Genomic DNA, 23,816 nt, shown 5'->3' with positions numbered 1-23,816 from the left:
TATCATTGCCAAGAAAACTTGGTTACAAAAAAGAGAGATGGAGAAAGTGTTTGCGTAAATAATTGATTTAACATTTCATTGGCTTAAGTGATTTTAGGAAAAGTGGTTTTGATACGCAGTGGAAAACTGAAAAGTTTTCCAGGACTTGCTTGCAAGATATCGAGCACTGTAGGAGATGTGGGCTTCAAGACTTGCAGTCTGCTGTGCAGTAGATTTAGGAAGTTGCAGTGCTGTGGTGTGGTGTAGATAAAGGACTAGGGACAACCTATGTGGGACTTGCACGGCTGAGGTTTGTTGGAAAGGGGGTCTGTTACTGTAGCAAAAAGGGCTTGGAGAAGTGCTCAGTGGCTGGAAGCAAGCAGAACTGAGAGGGTTGGTGATAGATGCAATATTTTGGGGAATATCAGCCACTTTGGTGTCTGTCAGAAGGAGGAACCTCACCTTGCCAGGAGTGCTGGGGATCGTGGGGCAAGGGTCTCAGCTGGGGACTTCACTCAGCCAGCTCTAAAGCTTGTCAGTTTGGCTGCCATGGTATTGAAAGCGCTTTTAAAGCACTTAATTGCCTCGCCGTGCATGAAAAGGTGCATATTTGGGTTGCACCCTGTTCCTCTTATCTGTCTGTATCTCCTTGGTATACCAGAAGCTGAGATGTGCAAAGCAGAGAGATAAAGTATCTGGTAAGCAGAAACTCCTGGCCCATCACCCACACTCCAGGGATGGTGCTCTGCTGGTCTCACCCTGGCCGCAGCCGTGCAGTGTGGGGTATGACTTCCATCTGCTCGCATGCATTGTCTGCTGGTCGTGAGTCACTAGCCCCTGACATCCAAGCCCAAGTATTTATCCCCTTTCTTTCTAAAACATCAGCATTTCTACAAGAGATGCTTGGCTCTAGGTGGGTGATACTCCTTAGCATCCCAGGAGGAGGCTGTGTCAGAGCCAAATTATTTAGCCTACTTCTGTTGGACATTTGAGCACCCTGAACCTACTGCTTGTACTTAAAATACAGAGTGACTTGCTGTACAAGTTGTATTTTGGAGGATAATTTTTACTTCTGCCTGAACCTCCTCAGTTTCTAGATAGCCAGCTTATTGAGGAAAATACAGGCTTTCATTTTTCTTGGGAAAACTTCCTTTTCAGACAAATAGATAAGGCTGGTGCTTTTGTCTTCTGGGGCCTTTGCCATCCATTGTTTAGTTCACCCTCATGTCTCCTGTAACCCACATGTCCCTATTGCAAGGTGTTGCTCAGGTGCACATCCCAGCATCTCCACACTCATCTGTGGAACAGAAAGCTGCAGCTGACTCTTGTGGAAGTCACATTCCTGCAGCATGACTGCATGGTGTTGGGCAATTTATTCTCTTCCAGTTAAAGTCTGTTTGTCCATGTGGGTTAGACCCAGTGACTGCTGGTTCTTTTTATGATGTATATCTGTTGGCTTTCATCTCTGCTCCTGGTGCTGCCACTGATGATGTGGGTCATAGCAAATCCCTCACTTCACTACTTTGTCTGTGATGCTTTCCTTCATGATACCGCCTCACTCATCATCTCAATCCTTCTGTTCCTCACATGCTTTACTCTTCATTTAAAGCTATTCACCACCTCCTTATCTCAAGTGTTGTCTTCCAAGTGTTGTATGAGCCCCTTGCACTTGTCCTTACCCTCTCTTTTGCCTCCTTGCTCAGATAACACTAAGACATTTCATGTGGTCTCCATGTAAATGATTCTGTTCTTTAATCCTCAGCAAATGTTTCCACAAGGGTTTCCAACCTCACTTCCACTCAGTATCTAGGATTTATCTGTTCTTTAAAATGCCAAGTAACATTTTCTCTTAAATCTCCTAAGACCTGGTGTTTTGACGTTTCCTCCTGTACATCCTTCTTACCTGGTCTGCTTTGGCTCCTGTATTAATACCTTTTTTATAGAAGGTTTAATAAGATTTTTGGTTTCAATACACTTTTCCCCAGTTACTTTTGCGTTGTAATCATTGTTTTCATGACACTTCTAATAACATAGGAACTGTCTGTGCCAAGGAATTCCTGAGACTCCTGGACATGAAACCTGAAATTAAATAGAAGGGGGAAGAGATAAGAACAAACTATAACAGCACAGAGAACAAGAGATTACAACAAGAAGTTGTTAAATTATGGTTTTCATAATGTATGTGTTAGTGAACATTGCAAAGTTAACTTTCTTCTGTCATGCTTATGAGGCAACTTTTGTTATGCAGAGCTAGGAAGGTTGCTGGGTATTCAGAGATCCAAGTGACATGAGGTGTTCAGAATAAGATGGGCAGGTAGTGACTGCTAGCGTGGTCCTCTGAGACATAATAGAAATGCAGTCAGTCTGCACTTGGCTAGCACAGCATTTCTACCTGGTGTGGCCACCTCCTCGAAAGTACTAGCTGCTAGGGGAGAGTGCAATATTATGTAATTTAGACATACAAGGAAGTAAAATTAAATAGCCATGAGATGAGCATACCATTAAACAGATCTAATTTATAATGGACTCTTATGCAAATTGCCTTTGAGCGCTCAGCGAAAGAAAATGAAAAGAAATTAATAAGGACAATGTGGACTAAGAAGAAAAAAAAAAAAAGTGAAAGCCTCTTCAAACTCACTGTCTGCACACCCTGGAGTCTTAAATAAGCATTTGCATTAGCCACGTAAATGTAATGAGGAGATAGGAAAACCCGTGTTCGTTTTGTCTCTATGGGCCCAAACAGGTAAAGCATCAACTGAAATACTTTCTTTTTCTCTCTCTTTTTTTTTTTTTTTTTTTTCCCCTTTTTTAAATTCTCTGCCATGCAGTCCTTTATTTGAAGAAGAGAAATGTGTTTCCATGAATACTTTGTATCAGAGCTCAGTGGGTCCCAGGACTGGGTGCATTGACACCACTGATGGTGTGCCCATGCATCTCTGCCAGGCCACTCAAAGGGCTTTGCTTCTTTCCCAAGCTCTCATCCAAGGCAGCATATACTAAAGAAAAGACTCTTTTTGTGTATAACAATGTATGTAAGTATTTGTATGTTCAGAGAACAAGGCTATAAAAACACTTAAGCTGTGTATAACAGCTTCACTGCAGACTGAGTGTATTTTTATATTTGACAAAAGGGACTCATTTCTGAAGAATTTGAGACATCCTGTAAGTGGTGTCACCTTCCCTTGCTTTTTATTGTAGAAATGCTGTTATGCGAGCACTGGGCTGTGGGAACAAGGGTCCATGCAGTATTTTATAGAAGTAAAGCACTGGTCTCCTCAGCATATCTTTGTTTTTTCCCCCCACAGCACCAGCTTTGTGGCTGCACCTGTTTTATGTCCTTAAAGTAAAACCCAGTTCTCTGAGGAGAGCTGACTTTTACACTGGTTATATTTTCAACCCTTGAAGCATTCGATTTCTGTCAGTGGATTATGATACTTAAAGCCATCAGCATTAATTATTACCCATTGGAGGTTGCACTTTCAACCCATGGGACATTAATTTTCCTTATATACAGAAAATTCCAGCCTGTTAGCTTTAATTAAACATTTTAGAAGTATGTTGCCTTGTAAATGGACTACAATTTTTCATCCTTTACCCTTGATATTTGGTTAGCTCTCCATGTAATTATCACTTTGTTTTGCAAGCATCCTTCAAAGTACTTTGCTGTTTGGAAATCCATTCAGTTCTTATGTGTTTGGCAGTGAAAAAAACAAACTTATCTTTGTCAATCATCAGCTGAAGTTGTCTAGAAAGAGATGAGGAAAAACATCTTCCAGTTTTTCTTGGTAAGTGAAACATGCCTTCACAGTCCCATCTCATGCCTGCAGCCTGGTGTCACTTAAGCATTTGTAATTTCAGCATGAGACCAAGCAGAATGAAGAGTGACAGAGAGGAGAGGGTCTTAGATATTACCCAGGGTGCAGAATGAGGCAGGGCACAGTCACAGTTTGCTGCTGTGCCTCTTTCCATTCTGTCTCTTCTCCTGGCAGGTGCAGCAAATTTAGCTTAGGCCATGCCACCAGATTTGGGCACTCAGTTATCACAAGCCTTACCCTGGAGGGGCCACAAAGCTGGAAATTGCTGTTCTCTACTGAAAAAAAAAAAAAAAAAAAAAAAAAAGAAAGCTACCATTACCATTTTATTTACAAAAGTCTCCCAGAGCATCATTGTTGCAGTCTGAATCTGGGGAGGGGACAGGGGATGAAGTTGGCACTTTGCAGTTCTTCGAGTTTTTCTGCTGCTGGAAAGCAGCTGCACTCAAAGGTGGCACTTTGTTGGCTCTCCCTCCCAGGCCACCTGGGCTGGCTCTCAGGTGTTGGTGCTCTCTGTGATTTTTGTCAGAAGACTCCATCCTCTGATAATATCTTACTTTTCTCCTAAACAATTAATAAAATGAAGGCAAAAAGCCTAGAGGTTTTAAAATACATAATTATAACAGTAATTTAGAACTAGGGTAATGCTGCAGAAACCAATTACAATTATACATTTCAGTAATGACTGACTTGGCCAAATGTATATGTTTTGTGTGTGTATTCTGTGATAGATTCCAAGACAACATGCTTGAGTATGGGGGAAAATTAAATCTAAATGCCTTATGTTTCCATATTAGACATAAACATTGCTCATCCATCTAGTGAACAGGAGCCTGCATTATATGGCCTGTCACAGTTTACATTTTGACTGTTGGGGCAGGCAGTAACAAGTAGCAGTGGAAGAAAGTTTGAATTGTTCTAATCTAAGGGATAGCTTTGAGAAGAAATTGTTTTGTGCTGCTTGGATCTTTCTGCAAAATGTGTTCAGTTTCTTATATCTTACAGATTTCAAGCCACTTGAATTAATTCTGAGTTTTTAATGGCCCGCTGAGGTTAATGGGTTTTTATTTCTTTCTTGGTCTCACCTCTTCTAGCATTATGTGCATATAAATATGCAGCATTTATTACTGAATGTACTACAGGGATGCCTGCTGTGCTCATGGATGCCATTTCAGACTCCATTTGGGTTGGCTGTGACATTTCAAATGGATGCAGAGCATCCTTGGGTCACATTCTACCCCGAGGTCAGGGCAATCCTAAATGTGGGTACAGGCTGGGCAATTAGTGGATTTAGAGCAGCCCTCTGGAGAAGGACTTGGGGTGCTGGTGGGTGAAAAAATGGAGTCAGCGGTTTATTCTAGCAAACTGGAAGTCTGCAGTCCAGATGGTCTGCATTGAAAGACGGGTGGCTAGCAGGGCCAGGGAGGCCACTGTCCCTTCTACTCCATCCTTGTAAATCCCCAGCTGGAGTATTCTGTTCAGGTCTGGAGTCCACAGCAGAGGATGTAGAGCTTTGAAGCGGGTCCAGAGGAGGGCCTTGAGGATGATCAGTTGGAGCACCTCTCCTACAAAGATAGGCTGAAGGAGCTGGCTTTGTTCTGTCTGGAGAAGAGAAGGCTCTGGGAACGCCTGATCGTGGTCTTCCAGTACTCAAAGGGTCTGCAGGAGAGATGAGGAGGAACTCTTTATCAGGAAGTACAGTGATAGGAGAAGGAGTAATGCCTTTAAACTAGAAGAGAGAGCTTTAGATTAGACTTGAGGAAGAAACTCTTCACTGAGCAGGTGGCGAGGCACTGGCACAAGGGAAGCTGTGGTTCCACATCCCTGGAGATGCTCAAGGCCAGCTTGGATGGGGCCCTGAGCTGCTGGGTGGCAGCCCTGCCTATGGCATGGAGAGGACTGGGTGGGCTTTAAGGTTCCTTCCAACCTAAGCCATTCTACAAGAAAATGAACCAGAGGTTGACTGCCTCTGAGTTACACTGAGTTTGGGTTTTGGTTTTGAGGGCTCAAAGCAGCCTCAGGGTGGTGATGAAGAATGGTTGTTTACTCACATCTTCTTTTAAAAGGAAAACAGTGTGCTGTGGTTGTTCATTGTGCTTGCTGGATCTGTTTGTGAAAAGACAGTCGTGTACATTGCCTGTGTCACAAGCTGGGTGTGATCAGGGAAAGAGTGCCTGTGCCTCACCTAGCTCCATGCTGGTGTACATTGATGTTATTGACTGTTCCTTAACAAAATGCATAGGATTTTTCGTGTTGGTTCACAGATCAGATTGTGTATATTAGGACAAGAGCTACATACAAATGAGCCTTTTCATTAAAACAATGAAGGCACAGAGTCTGCAGAATATTGCAGAATGCAACAGCTTGTGACAAAGCTCTAAAATCATACTCATGTGTCGGTAGTATTTCATGCAAAGTGTCCACGTGACGTATCACAAGTTAGCTATTTTGAGACCATTTTGTTTACAGTTCTTTGGAGGGGTGGGTGGTGTCATGAAGAATCAAAAAATACCTCCCCATGCACGTATAGGCACGTAAACATGCACTCCCAGTCAGACATACCTGTCATTGCTTTTGATTTCACTGGAAAATGGTGAGTGACTCAGGAGCTGTTTGCAAACACCTCAGCACAGAAACATAGCATGCATTTCTTGTTACTGAGGCTGATGTTCTGTTCCCAGTTTTCAGCCCTTCCCATTGCTCCGACTAAATCAGGTTTTGTGAGGAACATGTGTAGAAAGTGTGTGTTCAACCAGCAGCTGCTGTTACGAGCTTTTTTAGCAAGTGAGATTTTCTGGGTTCTCTGGGTGACTGAGTGGTCTCTAAAAGCTGAGGTGCTTCTTCTGGTTATTTTAGAGCCTGGTGATTGATACTCGCCACAAACTGTTGAGTTTTACTGTGAAATCATTACCTCCCATTTAAACACGATATCTTTTACATCCTTAGCTGCTCATTCCTACAATGTGCTGTCCCCTCAGTTATGCTGGTCTAAGTGTTAGCTGCAGTAAATGGCATCCAAAAAGTGATCTGGGTTTAAAAGTAAATTAATAATACATTAGAAATAATTAAAAAATTTTTCCTGAGTGCAGTTTTTAAGCCATATCAAGTTCACCGTGTGCTCCCCCAGAAAGCAGAATGAAACTGATGGAGGAGATTGCTGCAGCAGAGTGGGATGGGGTTTGCTGGTGAAGCCACTGGGAGATATGTCCTAAATGGGATCTGCTGTTGAGAGAGATGCCCAAAATACTCAAGGGTTGTCCTCTTATGAAACAGGGCTTTGAGCAGAAGGCTTTCCCAATCACTGCCAAGCCGCACATGGTCTGACCCTGACGTTTGCCTCTTGTTTCCTCTGCAGAATCGGCAGACTCTTTGATGGCACGGAGCCCATCGTCCTCGACAGCCTCAAGCAGCATTATTTCATCGACAGAGATGGGCAAATGTTCAGATATATCTTGAATTTTTTAAGAACATCGAAACTCCTCATTCCTGATGATTTCAAGGTGAGATTTCAAAGGACTTGGATATTTTGCATGTACTTCAGTAAAACAAGAATCTGTGATCAAACTGGAATCCTAGACAGGGGGCACAGCTAAAATATGGTGCTTGATTTCAGGTACTTTGCAAAACTAAGTGTGGTGTTGCTGCCATAGCATCTGTCAGGCTTACCTAGAGCGACATCAGTGTTAAATTATCCCCTTGTCTGTAGTGTAATGGAGCAACCTTGCCATGTTTGACCTAGGGAAATTAGAAGTCATAATATACTGAAGGAGACAGAAGGGATGTTAGCATCTGTAACCAGCTTCTCATGAGCCTTGCCGGTTACTTGCCTTCTAGTCTTCTCTTATGGTTCTCTTTGGATTGAAACAACTCCTGCTTCCACTCCCACACTGAAATTCAGAAAATTGTTTGGGAATCGTATTACTGACAAAATAAACTGCACACATGGTAATGTTTGAGCATTATGTCATAGACTGTTTTCTCCTCCAGATTCTTGGTTTATTTAATCTTTATTAAAGAGTCTGCTTTTCTCTTTTTTAATAGCAAAGTAAATTTGTGATAGTTCACCTAGACATCAGCCTGCAGATGCACAGCTTCAGACTTTGTGTTCTTGCAGGTATATCAGGTATATTGGTGTAGCTGTGGTGTCAGTGTAGTAAGTGTTGGAGACAACAGTTGCAATTAGAAGAGATTTTAATTGTTATTTATGAATGCACATCAATGTGGCCAGCTGGGCGATTGGATCACTATAGGACATACAGCAATTCAAACTGAACAGAAGTGGTGCTGTGGAAGGGTTAGAGCAGTTCACACAGCAGTGCAGTTTTTTTTATCTTTTGTATCTGAGACATTTTGAGGTGTTTGGGGCATAACAGGTGTGAGCTTGAGTTCAAGAGCAATCTTTGAATTTCTGCTGCAGATGTGTACTGCTCCCATGCATGACAAGGGCAGACCTACCTGAATAATGTGGGAGTTTAGAAATAGCTGATAAGAGTCATACCCCTCTTTTGAAGCCTTAGAATGGCATTGTGCTGCTCTCTGCTCTTGTCCTGAAGGTAATCAGAAATATTGAAAAAGGAAAAGCCACTTTCCATGCAGTATTAAGAAATTATATATGCAGAGACCTTTAACAACATAAATACGCTGTAGCTCTGCTGAAATTAAAAATGTTAACTTCTGATCCTCTCCACTTGTGTTGCAAGTCGCTTGAAACATGTGTTTAAAATGAACTGCAGCACTCATTTTTCAGAAATGTATAGGTTAGATTACTTTTTCATTAGACAGTAGGAAGTATTCTGAATATGATTTAGGTTTCCCATGTTCATCGAGTATTCAGTCTGTAGCTGAAATTTAGGGCTGTATTGACTGTTACCAGCCTTCTTATTTGGTCCTCCTATTCCTCTGCCTTGCCAAATTCTCTTGTATTTCTTTTTCCCTATATAAATATTTTCCAAATTGTCTTATGGTCTTAAGCCTAGATCAGTAATATATGTTTTTTTATTTAAAATGCGATGACAGACAAAGTTCAGACCGACAGGTACAGCCATGCTCAGAAATGCATTCTCTCTGCTCTGGTGTGTGAAATGATGTAGTGAACAATACTGTTGGCAAAATGGAGAGGTCCTAAAAGATCCTTATTTTTTTTAAATGCAGTAGTATGTGCAATTTATTATGCAAATTTCTTAACCATTTTGCACTGAACCAATGCAGGCTCCCTCATTTACATTCTTATACCTGTTACAGTGGCTGCCAGTATTGCTGTAAGACAGAATGGATCCTAATGATGAATTTTCTGAATCCTGATTGAATTCAGTTCCATCTGCTTAATGAGGTCATTATCTTATGACATCACTGTTGGAATAAAAACAAAGGGAAAAGTGGGATGTGACTGCCTGGGTTATTCCACAGCATGAGCAAATGCAGCTTCCCCCTTCCCTTACAAACGCTGGTCTGTTTCAAGCAGCTGATGGTTTTATTATTATTTTTTGCTTGCGCTGTTATTTTATTACACCTTCCTACACAGTATTTATGAGCTATGTCTGAAGGGTTCCAGAGCTAGAGCAATGTTAGCCTGAATAACCGTATACATTAAGCAGTACATTAGCACTGCCTCTTTCCTAACTGTGCACAGTAACATACGTGTCTTTCAGGACTACAGTTTGTTATACGAAGAAGCAAAGTATTTCCAGCTTCAGCCCATGCTAGGAGAGATGGAAAGGTGGAAACAAGACCGGGAGAGTGGCCGCTTCTCAAAATCTTGTGAATGCCTGGTGGTGCGTGTTGCCCCAGATCTCGGTGAGAGGATTACACTGAGTGGCGATAAGTCATTGATAGAAGAAGTGTTTCCAGAGATTGGTGATGTGATGTGTAATTCTGTCAATGCCGGCTGGAATCATGACTCAACGCATGTCATCAGATTTCCTCTGAACGGATACTGCCACCTCAACTCAGTTCAGGTAGGAAAGAGCTTACCGACCAGGTACCTGTGGGCTGATGTGCTTCGCTCTCATTGCTGGGAATTGCATGAACAAAACCAGCTGCTGGTTCTGAGCTAGTTACTTCTGTGGGTTATGGCTGCTTTTTCATCTTAATTCTCACGCATCATCACCAAATCTCTTCGCAAAACAAGTTACATTGGTTGAAAACTTGCTTTAACACCCTGAAGTGGGGCATCCTGGTGGGATTTTGGCCTTTCAATGGGACTGTCAGGTGACATGCAATGTGAAGAATTCTTACAGAGCACTACGGGGGAAGTTAACACAAGTGTGATAAAACTGGTATATAATTTTCCAGTGGAAAAAAGTTCACACCCATCTGCAACTAGTTAGCACATCATGCACAACCAGCACTTTGGAGTGAAATGCTTTTTCATGGCTGGGTAGTCATTTCCCAAGCCATACTATGATTCTATGATGGTCTTTGGTTTAGCTGCACCTCCTTACGCTCAACACTCATGAGCAAGTTCTTACCTGAAAGAGCATTGCCATCTGAGCTTGACATCTTCCTGCTACCGAGTCCTGCCTCCAGGTAGCAAAATTCTATCCCCCTTTTCTGATGCAGAGGAGGGCTGAGCATGGCAGCATGTGCTGAAGGCTTGTGTGGTGCTGCATATGTGCTACTGCAACACAGGAATACGGACAGATCTATCTGAACTATTGAGATGTGGTTAATGCATGCTACGGTCAGACAGTTGTGCCTCTTACTGGCCCCATGGTCATACTGAAACATCAAAGCTCTTTTGTCATAGTGACTAATGCAAATTTAGAACACCGCTACATGCAAGATTATAACTGAAAAGGGATATGAATTTCAAGGAGAGTTGTCTAGCCACATGTTGTATGAGAGTTGTCAAAGCAATTTGTCGTTTAGCAGTTCAGCATTTGTCCCGATATTTATGTTTTTATCACACAAATAAGAATTTCCAAGCCTATTTCACAATAAAAAGTAAAAATGGCAACACGTACATAGACTTCAAGACAGATGATGATCCCATGCTGATAATGCCACATCTTCCATTTTTGGTGGCCGTAATCATCTCCCCATCCCCAAAACAGTGTGATGTAGGACAGTGACTATTTGCAGACCTTGAGAAGGAGACGTAGACTCAGTGATTTGCCCAAGGCTGAACTAGATTCCTGACCCATTGCATTTTTTCCCAGGACCTAATTTCTCCTGCTGTATTTTCCAGTGGCTTGCACTGAGACATACTTGGGGAATGTAGACTTAATGTTGTTAAAAGCTAAGGATCACGTTAAACAGAAATTGCTCTGAAGTTTTGATGTTTGTTCTTCTTTCAGGGCTTCTTTCCACCTTCTACTTCTTGAGATTTGTCTGCTCTTTAATTAACTTAACTGTATTTTGGAAAGACATTTGCTGACCTGAAGCAGTGCATGTAAAAGCATGGCATGTCTTGTAGTTCCGAGCATTTTAAAACGCAACTTGCTCCTCCATCTTCCCCAACCCTCCCCTTGCAAGCCAATGTGCTAATTGTTGGTACAGTGGGACAAACACTGTATTCCCCTGCCTTCAGGTGTGTGAAGAGAGCAGTGAGAGCATTTGGTAGCAGAAGGGAACCCTGCAAGTGTCCCTACTTCAGCTAAACATCAGTGGGGTATTGTCAGTATTGTCCTTCTGGACAGAAGTCGCATGTCTCTTACTGGTGAGAGACAATAAAGCCCTGGCAGCAGAAGAGATAGGCATGGGAAAAGTAGCAGAGTCTAAGCAAGGTTAAGAGCACAGGAGTTGCAGGAAAACTTAATAATAACAGTGGAATCTTGTTGTGGAGGAAAACTTGGCTCTTGCATGCTTTTGGCAGTGTGGTGCTAGGACCTGAGCTCTTTAGCCCGTCTGCTTGCTGGGTGAACTGCATGGGTGCGTGCCCTTCTGCCCACCCCTCTCCTCTCCTCTCCTCTCCTCTCCTCTCCTCTCCTCTCCTCTCCTCTCCTCTCCTCTCCTCTCCTCTCCTCTCCGCTCCTCTCCGCTCCTCTCCGCTCCTCTCCGCTCCTCTCCGCTCCTCTCCACCTTCCCTTTGCTCTTCACTTTTCTATTCCCTTCTCCTCTTCTCCTCTCCCCTCCTCTCTTTTCCCCTTCCCTTCCCTCCCCTCCCACTGGAAGCAACACTCAGGCTGTGAAGATGAAGGAAAGTAGATGACTGGAGAGATTTAGTTCCATCATTAAAGCTTTCTAGTTTTTACCACTGGTCTGAATACAGGCACAGATCTTTGCAGTTGTTGGTTTTTTAGTCTTTAGAAGATACAGACAGTCTGCTCATTACTTAAACCTTGGTGTTTGTTTCCTGTTTTTTCAGGTCCTTGAGAGGTTACAGCAAAGAGGATTTGAGATTGTTGGCTCGTGTGGAGGTGGAGTGGACTCTTCCCAATTCAGTGAATACGTACTGAGACGAGAACTCAGAAGGACATCTCGTGCACCCTCCGTCATTCGAATAAAGCAAGAGCCTCTGGACTAAAATGGACATGTTTCTTTATGCAAAAAAAAAAAAAAAAAAAAAAAAAAGAGGAAAACAAAAAGAGAGGAAAAAAGGGGGAACGTTTCATGTGCAGTTTGGACTCCAAACAAGTCCTGCAAGTAAAAGTGAATAAAAGACACATTTATATCAAATATAGAGACCACACCTGAATTCATATGGGAACACTTGGAATAGTAGTAATAATAAAAACCTCAAGGTGTAGAAGAAAATACAGCCATACATATATATATGTACATACATACATATATATATGTATGTATACATCAAAGGGTAGGAAATGCAATGACAAACAAGTGGTAGATGAGGTTGGTGCTGTGATGGCCATTAAGTGTCCTAAGACTTACTTGGGTCCACTTAATGGTGTACAAGCCATTACCATGGGGGGATTCATAGACAGCTCGTAACACATTTTTCATTTCCAAACACTCATTCAATTTTTAATATCTACACGCCTTGATTCAACTCTACTTGCATATGGAGGTTTTATGTCTGTCTTTTAGAGGTGGATGGGCAGGCGTTCAGGAGATGACCATTCATTGCATTGAAAAGCTACTCAAATGAAATTTTAAATGTAGTTTGTACAGAAGTCGCACACGTTTTGTCTGCCCTCACAGATGTGAAAGCTTAACTTTTCTTTTGAATGAATTTTTTGGGTTTTTTTTTTTTTGGTTTTTTTTTTTTCATTTTGTTTTGTGTTTTTTCAAAGGGGGCCAGAATAATTAATATTTGGTAGAGATGCTCTGGTTTGAATCTGCTGCTTTCCTACAATTTTTCAAATTTTATAATGTATTAAATACAATAAACTCTGTTTAAAGTAATAAAGGTCTGATTTCAGCCTGCAGGAGCAGAGAGGTGGGGTTCAACTCCCTGCGCTCTGGCACAGTGCACAGAGATGAAGGCAGCAGGCATTGTGCGGGCATTGTGTTTTGGGGTCTTCCTTCAGGGCTGTCCTTAAGATTTGTCCTGGTTTGAAGAGACCAGCTCAAAAAACAGCACCAATCCAGCCCAGGGAAACCCATCTGGAATGGATGCCTGAGTTTGTAAGTGTTGATGTAACAACGCTTGCATCATTTCCTCTAACTAAAGAGCAGGCAGCTTCCATTTTCAGTGACCTTGCCCTGCTGCATGTTAACCAGCCAGATTGTTTTCGTGCCCTTCATTTCCCTTGTTCAGACCTAGTGTTCTTCTCCCTAGAGAGTGAGCCCCTCAGCTCCTCACGCTGCACCGTGGCTGACAGCAGGCAATGGGTGAGTCCTGCAAGGCCATCCTAGAGCCAGCCCAACTCCATGAGGCCACCACATGGCCCTCTCCCAGGGAGATGCTTCTGCCACATGAGATAAACCAGCAACCACTTTCTTTCCTCTGAAGTACCTTTTTATGCAATATTCCAGAATATGACTGTGTACTCATCCCGGTATGGAAGTTTCTATCGAAGCAATGGTGCCGGCGTTACATTCATTTTGGTGACACTTTGCTATTTATTTAAGAAAAGAAAAAAGAAATTGTTAAAGTAAATACATGTAATAAGGTTTTTAATATAGTCTGATAACTCAAAGCTACCCTTTTTTTCTGTTTTCCATTGAAATTTGTCAGAGGGCATACTTACATAGCTCTTTGGCAACACCTATAATGGGGTTTTGAAACTACTGAGATATGGAAATGGGTGGAAGGGGGGGCTCCATAAATGAAGATTCTTGAGCAGGTTATTGGGTCTTCAATGTGTTGCTGATCTGTCTACTCACAGTACTGAAACAGCTGCCTCACTGAAAGTGCTTGTTTTCAATCAGCAGCAAGTAGTCCTCATACCAAATAAATGCTTGCTCTTTCTACCCAGATTTTGGTTGTTAGTATGCATAGAAAAGTCTAAAAAAAATTAAAAAAACAAACAAACAAACAAACTCTGGGAAATAAATACTTTCAACATCTCTTCAGACTTCTTGAATTGAACAATGTTGACCTGAAGCCAGTCCTGCAGGCTGACAAGACACCGCCGAGTACTGGCATGAGGTGATGTGCTGTTCTGGGGACAGTTTGCTGCAGAAATCCTTCCTGCTCCCCAGATGCAGCCCTGTGTGCACCTGAGGACACGTTTCCATCTGTTGAGCCCAGAGGTGCTCCCAGATTCAGCACTGCCAGCCCCCACGCACAAGTATGGGCCTGGGCTCTGGTGCAAGCTGGATGGGCTGGTAGCAACGTCAGCCCCAAAATTGTCCTCATGGTGCCTTGCATGTGAGATGCAGGCAAAAGGGGCACTCACTCGATGTTCACCCCACTTTTTACCATCTGTGATACTTGTTGCCTTGCTCCCAAAGCAGAAGGCTGTGCTTGGCTGGCAGTTGTGCTTGCTGTATCCATACCTGTTCAAGCTGACAAGCACCAAGGCCACCTCGGTGCTCTGTGTGGCACCTGGATGGCCGGGTGGCTTCCCACCAAGGCCACACGCATTGCTAATGGAGCCATAAATCACCCTTTGACCCTGGACGTGAATGTCACTGTGATAACGGTGTGGCCACAAAGTCAGAGGTCGTAAGTAAACACAGCCAGATGCGCAGCAAACACTACACAGCAGCGAGGTGGACTGAGAGAGGCAGTGAGGTTGGTTCTGGGTTCAGCCCAGGCTTACCACCGCGTGTTTGAGTTGCTCTTCAGAAAAAGGGATCAGCAGACAGGAAGGGAGGTGGAAAAAAAACAAAGAAGCAGACGACAGTTAGCTCTTTCCTGGAGGTCAGTAGTTTTGATGTGTGCAGTAGTTTAAATTTATCTGATTTTTTATTAAAAATGTTACGCTGCCAGCAGCGCTGCACTCAACAAGAGGAAGCGGTGCGGTGAGCAGCTGCTGCCGGCGTTGTAGCTGAGCAGCCTGGCCAGGCAGTGACTGGAGAACCACTGTGGGCACATGGGGAATGCAGTTGCCACTTCCACCCCTTCTCATGGAGGAGCTGTGCCAGCGTCATCTCCTTCTCTAGTGTGAACGCTGATTCCATCGACTCGGGGTTCAGCCCCCTCTGAAAACTAAGCCACCCATTCAGCAATTTTACTTTCTGCTCAGCAGGCCTTGATTTCAACTCGAGGAGAAACCTTCTGTTCATGAGCATAATTTTTTACAGCACCCTTTAAAAATTGATTGATACGCTAATTTACAGGGGCTTTGCCATCACCTAAATGAATTGTCACATGCATTTTTCTGTAATGTTCATCTTTTTGGGGACTCTAGGGAGGAAAACTTGATTTTAAGGGGAGTGAGGAAAGCATATTTCTTGACCACTGGGCTGTTTTTTCAGAGAAATAAAAACATTTATTTCCATCTGTCATTTCTTGACTGCAGAGTTCTATATTATGAATTATTTCTAGAGACAACTGGTATTTGTATGTAGGCATTCTTGCTGCCTGAAGTTTATTTACAGTGGAAATGAAACCAAGACAGCCTCAGGGCCTGTAGACCGGTTGCTTTTTCTCAGACTTGAGTTTGAGTGGTTTATTATTTCTTGAGGGTCCGGAGGCATCACCACCACCAAAAATCAATATGTTGCATCAGGTCCCAGTGTTGGCTTTGGCTGCCACCTCATTGACCTGGTTACTAAAGACCTCAAAACTGTCTTGGCACTTGGGATGCCCTGTTTGAGATTAAAATTGTTAAAGTCTCATTGATTAAAGTCACATCTCTTCCACTCCACCCCCACCCCCCCCAAAAAAAAGAAAGAAAATGAAGAAAAAAGAAAAAGGAAAAGGGAAAAAAAAAATGCAGGCACATAGCATAAACATATATATCCCCTTTAATCTAGAGTTAGTGCTTCTACCTGGTAACCAGGATGCTAATGTCCATGCTAGGGGAGAACACTGATACCAAACCCAAAAAGCTTCCTCCGTGTGCACAGGAGTGAGCTCCCAAACAGGGGTGTCCTTCTGACAGCTGGGGAAAGACCTTTTTCCCCGAATCTATGCTTTTATTTCCATTTATTGGATGGGGGCTTAATACATTACTGAGTCCTGTGCCCCTAAAATAGAATACATTATTATGCAGCTGATAACAGCTCTTGTGGGCTAGATCTCATCTTCTACCTTCCTTATTAATGGTGAGCTTGCCCCACAAAAGAGGCACAGCACAGCTATCAGCTGTAGTGTTGCACTGGACCATGCCCTCTGTGTATTATCTTTAAAAGCTGTAACATTTCCCATAGGCAGTCACTGGAAGCCTGGTTGAATCTGACTCCTCCCTGCAGGGCAGGGTGGTGATGTGCTAAGCATGCAGCTCCCTTTGGGCGTTGGCAGAAAGAAAGAACTACATTTGCTGAAGTCCCCTGAAGTCCCATTCTGCATGTGCTCTGGCTCAGCTCAAATAGAAGGCTTAGCAAGGATAGAGGTAGGTATTCAGTGCTTCCCTTGTTTAGCCCCAAAGAAATCAGAATCAGTGGAAGTGCAAACAAACCAGACCAACCAAACGTGGTTCTTGAGATCAGCAGCAGTGATTTCGCTAATCCTTACTGCTTCTAAACATCTCACACAATTACAGAATTGCAGGGGCAGGAAGGGACCTCAAGAGATCATGAGTCCACCCCCTGCTAAAACAGGTTCCTTACATCAGGTTGCCCAGGCAGGCATCAAGACATGTCTTGAATATCTCCATAGAAGGAGACTACACAACGTCTTTGGGCAGCCTGTTCCAGTGCTCCACCACCTTTACCATAAAGAAGTTCCATGTTTGTATGAAACTTCCTGTATTTAAGTTTTATGCCATTGCTCCTTGTCCTCTCACTACACACCACTGAGAAGAGCCTGGCCTCTCAAGATCTGGAAGGCTCACATTAAAAACTTGTATTGCCAGATAATAACCAAAAGTAGCTGTGTCTTTCTTTCCCTCATTTCTTTCTTCAGCTCAGGAAGCTTAATTTTCTTCTGCCTGTGAGTAGGCAGCTCAAAAGTAGTAATTTTGACTTTATTACCATAATTGATTTCTTCAAAGCATCATGTGAGCCTTCAGTTGAGCACCTCCCTATCTTTAAGAGCAAAAGGCAGTAACACGCTCCTCTTACGGCTGGGGGACTCAAGAAGGATGGTTTCCAAATACCTGGATAGAAGCTGTGCTCCAGGATTCCCAACCAGCTGTCACCTCGCCTTTCACAGCACCTCTACAGAATGGAGAGATGTTGGAGTCAGTGAGGTGCTATGGCACACTGTTTTAAGGCTGAGAAAATATAAAGCATTGTTGAAATGTCCAAATAGGTTTAACGAGTAACGCTGTGAGCATGTTAGACTTGACACAACTTTGGGATTGTTTTCTAATTCCTTCCCAAATGAAAGAAAAATAAATGAAACAAACAGTGGGCTCTTCTTATGTCTCCATCTCCTCCCTCTGGCTCAGTTTTCCAGAAGCAACTGCAATTTTCTATTTATTTGTGATGTTTCAGTTCACAGAATCATAGAATTGTAGAATGGCTTAGGTTGGAAAGGATCTCAAGGATCATCAGGTTCCAATCCCCTGCTATGGGCAGTATTGCCCACCACTAGATCAAGCACTAGATCAGATTGCACAAGGTCCAGTCCAGCCTGGCCTCGAACACTTCCAGGGATAGGGCATCCAAAGCTTCTCTGGGCAGCCTGTTCCAGCATCTCACCACTCTCTCAGTAAAAAAATTCCCCCAGCATCTAATCTAAATCTCTCCTTTAGTTAAAAACCGTTCCCACTTGTCCTGTAATTATCTACCTGCATAAAAAGTTGATTTCTCTCATGTTCATAAGCTCCATTTAAATACAGGAAGGCTGCAATGAGGTTTCCCTGCAACCTTCTCTTCTCTAGGCTGAACAAACCTAGTTCCTTCAGCCTGTTTTCATAGGAGAAATGCTCCAGCCCTTGGATCATCTTCATAGCCCTCCTCTGGACCCTCTCCAATGGCTCCACATCTTTCCTGTGTTGTGGGCCCTATACTTGGATGCAGTATTCCAATTGGGGCCTCATGTGGGTAGAACAGAGGCAGACAGTCCCCTCCCTGTCCAAGCTGGTCACCCCTCTTTTGATGGAACCCAAGATACCATGAGTTTTCAGGGCTGCAAGCACACAGTGCTGGCTCATATTAAGTTTTTCATCAGCCAGGACCCCTAAAGTCCTTCTCAGGACTTAGCAGGCTGAAGTTCCTTACCACAGAACTTGGGTATTAGAAGGAGAAAAAAAATTTTCTGCTGGTTTTGATTTTGACCAGTAACAAAGTACCCTGGTGTATTTTGTGGAAGAGCTTTGGCTTCAGGAGTTCCAAAATCTCAATGGCAGCACCAGGAAAGCAGAGCTAAACCCTCCCAGATGATCTCTCTCCTGGCACATCTGCTCATCTCGCAGTTGTAGCCTTTAGATGAGAGGTTTGTAAACTGCAGCAGCGTATCAGCTGTAACCAGCGCTGCTATTCCAGGAGAAAGCCGCTTGGCTCAGGGACAGCTGCGTGCAAAAAAATTCTCTTCTGATGCATTATTGATAGATGTAAGTTAAAGCCATAGAGCTTGCAGCTTTATCAGACAATATCTACTAAATCCTGGAAGCATGTAAGATAACCTAAATGTAATCTACTGCATACCAGCTCCTTCAGTGATGGATAGCACAACAAAAGCAGGACTAATGAAAAATTAATGAAAACAGTTACTTCCATAAGAAAAATGATCTGTTTTCTCCCACCTTTGTATTGATTTTAACTGGCCCTGTAATTGGAAGTGTATAATTTTTTCCTAAGGTGAAGAGGATTGAGGGCAAGGGAGAGTGAGCGTATCATTCTATTCATGTTTGCGACATACTTTCAGGCTACAAAAACAAAGCGTTTTCCTTAGGATGCTGAAGCTGCCTGTGAATGCAGACTTCAAGCATATTTTCTCAGCTCAGGCACACTGCCACGCTGCTTGCCTGAAACCAGATATTGCAGAGCAGAGCGCTCTGAGTGCTTTGAAATCCAGCGAGGGAGCACAGCGGAGCAGTGGTGAAGAAAAATCAAACACAGTGCATGGAACATGGTGGTTTAACATGTTGCATGCATTCATGTTCATTTCTGATCAATCTTCCCCTTTCTGGGAAGGAAAAATCCTCGGGTTGCTCTTTGGAGAGTGAACGAACACTGTGCTGATGGGAACGACGTGGAAGCATGTTGGTCTTTCTAACCTTAATTGTAACCTTCTGTACAATTCTGTTCCCTGGAGGTTTTCAACAAAAGGGTGGATGTGGCACTGAGTGACGTGGCCTAGAGCAGACACATGCATGGGCTGACACATGCATTGGACTAGCTGATCTTATTGGTCTTTTCAACCTTCATAGCAGAGGGGCTGAAACTAGATGATCATGATGGTCCTTTTCAACCCAGGCCATTCTATGATTCTATGATTCTATGAGATTCTCTGTGACCTCAAACCCATGGCTACTCCTTGCTCACTGGCCCAGCGCTGAGATTTACCAACTGGATGGGACAGTTGTTCCCAGTGACCAGTGCTGGTGGTCACCCCTTCCTCTCACCGATGCCTCTCCTCTAAGTACAACTCTCTTTTTGCCGAAATTTAACAGCAGCACAAATCCATCTGATTTACAACTCTACATCTATTTTGGATCAAAATCTTTACCTGCTTAATTTTAATAAATTCATTAAGCTCAGAGGGAAAGGTAATATTTCAGAGTAGGATATACCTTGTTTTGGTAGGAAAAAGTGTTTCTCAAAATGTTAGTAAAAATGCTTCTTTCCCATTGTCCATTGTGTATGAATGAGTCTATTTCTAACTTACTCCATGAGATCTACCAGAGATGTGATACAGGGCTGTAATATGGTGGGAGATAAAAAGAATGCTGTTTCTACACATCTTGGTAGTAAATGTCACTCTTTATCCTAGTGCTTTGCCAGCATCTCTCAAGCAGCATGCCTTCATTTTATGCATGCTTACATTGCTGCACGTTCTTTAATTTCAGAGATGTAGCCGCACTCATGGCTGTTGTTTGCTTGCTGTTCTCATTGGCCTGACAGCAGCTGCAGTATGAGATTTGCAATAAGAGATTTGCAATATGAGACACAAAAAATTAGGGTACTTACCTCTCCTCGATACTTAGCCGGGCTTTATTTTTATTGCATCAGTTTCAGACAGTCTGTGCTTGTTAGGTGCTCTGCAGAATTGATGTGGGGGATCATCAGCGTGGGGTACCAACGACCACCACTTAATGATGCCTTCCCCAGATAATGAGTGAGTGCTGCAAGAGCAGGGCTAAAAACAGTATGGGAGGAAGAGCACTGTGTAAACATGGAAGGGTCCTCATGCGGCTATCAGTCTTCAGCAATGCTTAAGAAGCAGACCATAAAAGAAATATTTAGAGTCACTGGCAGCTCTGGTGTTAGGTTTGTATTTTATATGGTTAGTGATGGTAAAACATGGGAATGGCAAAGGATAAGGGCAAGTAAAATGCTCGTCAGAAAAATTGATCAGCATGAACTTTTCACACAGCAAGGCACAGAGGGAGAAGGGCAGTAATTTGAGTGACAATGCATAGAGGAGGAAATGCTCCTTATTGCTTTGTTCAAAGATGAAACAGCTACATCTGTTACTGGGAAAGCACACAAAGGCAAAACCTGGACAGCCACTCAGTGTAGAGCGAAGAAAGAAAAGACAATCTGAAAAAGTCTATTTTGTAACAGTGTTCTCATTATCTCCTTCTTCCAACATTAGTGCATTAACCATAGAATCACAGAATCATTTGAGTTGGAAGGGACCCTTAAAAGCCATCTGGTCCAACTCCCCTGCAATGAACAGGGATACCTACAATTAGATTAGGTTGCTCACAGCCCCATCCAGCCTGACCTTGAGTGTCTCCAGGGATGGGGCATCCACCACCTCTCTGGACAACCTCGTCCAGTGCTTCATCACCCTTTTATAGAAACTTTCTTCCTTACAGCCAACCTAAATCTCCCTGTTGTAGTTTGAAACCATCTCCCCTTGTTCTAATCACAGTAGACCATGCTAAAGAGTCTGACTTCTTTCTTAGAGCCCCCATTTGGATACTGAAAGGCTGCTCTTAGGTCACCTTCTCTTCTCCCGACCCCAGCTCTCTCAGCCTGTCTCACAGGCGAGCTGTTCCATCCCTTGCTTTATTTTTGTGGCCTTCCTCTGAAATGTGCTCCAACAGCTCCATGTCTCTCCTGTACAGAGGACTCCACATCTGGATGCAGTACTCCAGGTGAGATCTCACCAGCACAGAACAGAGGGGCAGGATCACCTCCCTTGCCCTGCTGGCCACGCTCCTTTTGATGCAGCCCAGGATACAGTTGGCTTTCTGGGCTGGGAGGTCACATTGCTGGCTCATATCCAGCTTGCCATCCATCAGTACCCCCAGATCCTTTTTGGCAGTGCTGTGCTACATCCATACATCCCTCAGCTTGTACTGATACCTGGGGTTACCATGACCCAAGTGCAAGACCTTGCACTTGGCTTTGTTGAATCTCATGAGGTACATCTGGGCCTACTGCTCAAGCCTCTCTAGGCCCCTCTGGATGACATCGTGTCCCTTGGGTGTCAACTGCACCACACAGCATGGTGTCATCTGAAAAGTTGCTGAGAATGCATTCAATTCCACAGTCAATGTAACTGATGAAGATGTTAAAGAGCAGTTATCTCAGTACCGACTTCTGAGAGAACACCACTTGTCACTGATCTCCATCAGAATATTCAGACATTGACTACTGCTCTCTGAGTACGATGTTGTAACCAATTTCTTCTCTATCAAACAGTCCATCCATGAAATCCATATCTTTCAACTTTCTAAACTACAACATCAGTTTCTTACCTGGCCTTCCCTTCATTCTTTCTTGTTCAACACATCATACATACTGTAAGCAAGTACACACACACACACAAAAATTGAAACAGTTTAATGTTAAAAAGTTTTTTTTATTTTCCCTCCAGAAAAACCATTATTTATACATAACTTTTCTTAATACATGAATATACTCTGTCTGGTCATCCAGTCCCTTACCTTGAAATTTAATTGTGTTTTGAGAGAGTGAGTGAGGCAGAGCCTGACTAAAAGTTTCCTTTGGGAAGTGCCTTGGATGTTATTCTTCTGCAGGAGAAGCAACAACAGGCAATTCTCATTAAACAGGGATAAATAAAACAAGAACCTTGTGAGTGATTGGAAAAATGAGTCCGCTTTTCAGCTTCCTTTATGTAACTGTAACTGTTGTACTTCTTGACTCCCTGAACACAATATTGTGTTATGTCAAACATAAAAAATAGCAGCAAAACATCTTCCACGCTTCTTTCCATATATAGTGATCCAAAGAGGACACAAATTCATTTCTCCTTCCAACTGTCTCTCTAAAGTTATGCCAATTTGTTTCTGGCTCATCAGAAGTTCTTGTATCTTTTACAAGTGAGACCACTTCATTCTTCTACATTTTATTCAGAAGGGAACTGTACGGGGATTCAGTCCTACCAGGGGTTGAAAGCCATCGGGCTCCAGTGCTGAGCTTGATGTAATAAACTATATTTAAAGAATTACTCACAGAACGTCTGTGAACAGCCAAGCTGTGGCTCGTAATTACATGGCATTGTTCCTGAAGAATGGGCAAGTTGATCAGCAGAACACTAAGAAAGATCGACCCAGTGCTCCTCAAAGGTCTTTTGTGGGGATCCAACATGGGAAGGCAATTAAACTGTCCTTAGTGTTGATACGTTAGAAGTTCAGTCTTCATTTCAGTGGAACAGTTGCAGTACAACTGTGCATGTATTTTCATACTTCCCCAAGCAAACACATGGGTGCCTAAAGGAAAGAGAGGAGAGAAGACACCAAGGGAAGCTTCTCCAAATGTTTGTTTTTGCTGAGCTTTTTGTTTGTTTTAATGATGGTAAACTGTCAGGCTAAATATTGATTTCTCAGCTTTGAAAACTGAAGACATAGCATCTTCTTCTGCCTTGTTCTCAATATGTTTAAAAAGAAAAATTGCTCCATGACCACATTTTCCCCTATAAAAATGTGAGCAATTAACACAGCAGGTTCCCAGTTCAATATGTATAATTTATGGTAAAATGTATGTAATTGGTTTGGCAGGCAGCAAATGCATCAACACACACATAGACCTTTTTATGAATCCATATGTAATGCTGGATGCTGATGGATTATTACTACAGCAAGATGTCACGTTAAATAACTGATGCAGATGTACTGTAGCAAATTACTATTTTTGCCATTTTCATTAAAAAAGAAAACAATGAAAAAATTATTCCCATCTCCATTATTTATTGAAGAATTTTGTAATGCACTTACTGCCGGAGCATCTGGGTGTATTAAACAGACAAATTCAGTATCACATTAAACTAAATTGTCCACAATGGACAGCTGCCTCATTTCATCATTCTTAGAAGGCCAAAACATGCTTCCAGAACGTGAGGCACTTGCCTCCTCTAGTCCCTGAGACTGCTGTTGTTGGCGGGCATTCCAGCCCAGGGAGAGGGCACTGGGAGAGAAGAGAGCTTCTTGCCAAGTAGGCCATGGCCAAGCAGGAAGGCCAAACGTCCCCAAGCAGAGGAGAGAGGACAGC

At 43.0% G+C, this 23,816-nt stretch overlaps 1 protein-coding gene across 5 annotated transcripts in view; it reads left to right on the top strand.

Moving 5' to 3' along the window:
• The window catches only part of KCTD1 (potassium channel tetramerization domain containing 1), a 96,418-nt gene extending 84,087 nt beyond the window's left edge, over positions 1–12,331 (top strand). For all 5 annotated transcript variants that reach the window (XM_052704470.1, XM_052704471.1, XM_052704468.1 and 2 more), the window contains exons 3-5: positions 7,147–7,291; positions 9,440–9,745; positions 12,097–12,331. In XM_052704470.1, coding sequence (XP_052560430.1) covers positions 7,147–7,291; positions 9,440–9,745; positions 12,097–12,255 — 610 coding nt within the window. In that variant the 3' untranslated portion in view covers positions 12,256–12,331. The remainder of the gene's footprint in view (positions 1–7,146; positions 7,292–9,439; positions 9,746–12,096) is intronic.
• Positions 12,332–23,816: the final 11,485 nt, after the last annotated feature.

Source organism: Tympanuchus pallidicinctus, unplaced genomic scaffold (assembly GCF_026119805.1).
Source record: "Tympanuchus pallidicinctus isolate F22 unplaced genomic scaffold, pur_lepc_1.0 scaffold5, whole genome shotgun sequence".
Taxonomy (NCBI): Eukaryota; Metazoa; Chordata; class Aves; order Galliformes; family Phasianidae; genus Tympanuchus; species Tympanuchus pallidicinctus.
The sequence above is the reverse complement of the archived record's forward strand: the minus strand, read 5'-3'. Positions and strand labels throughout refer to the sequence as shown.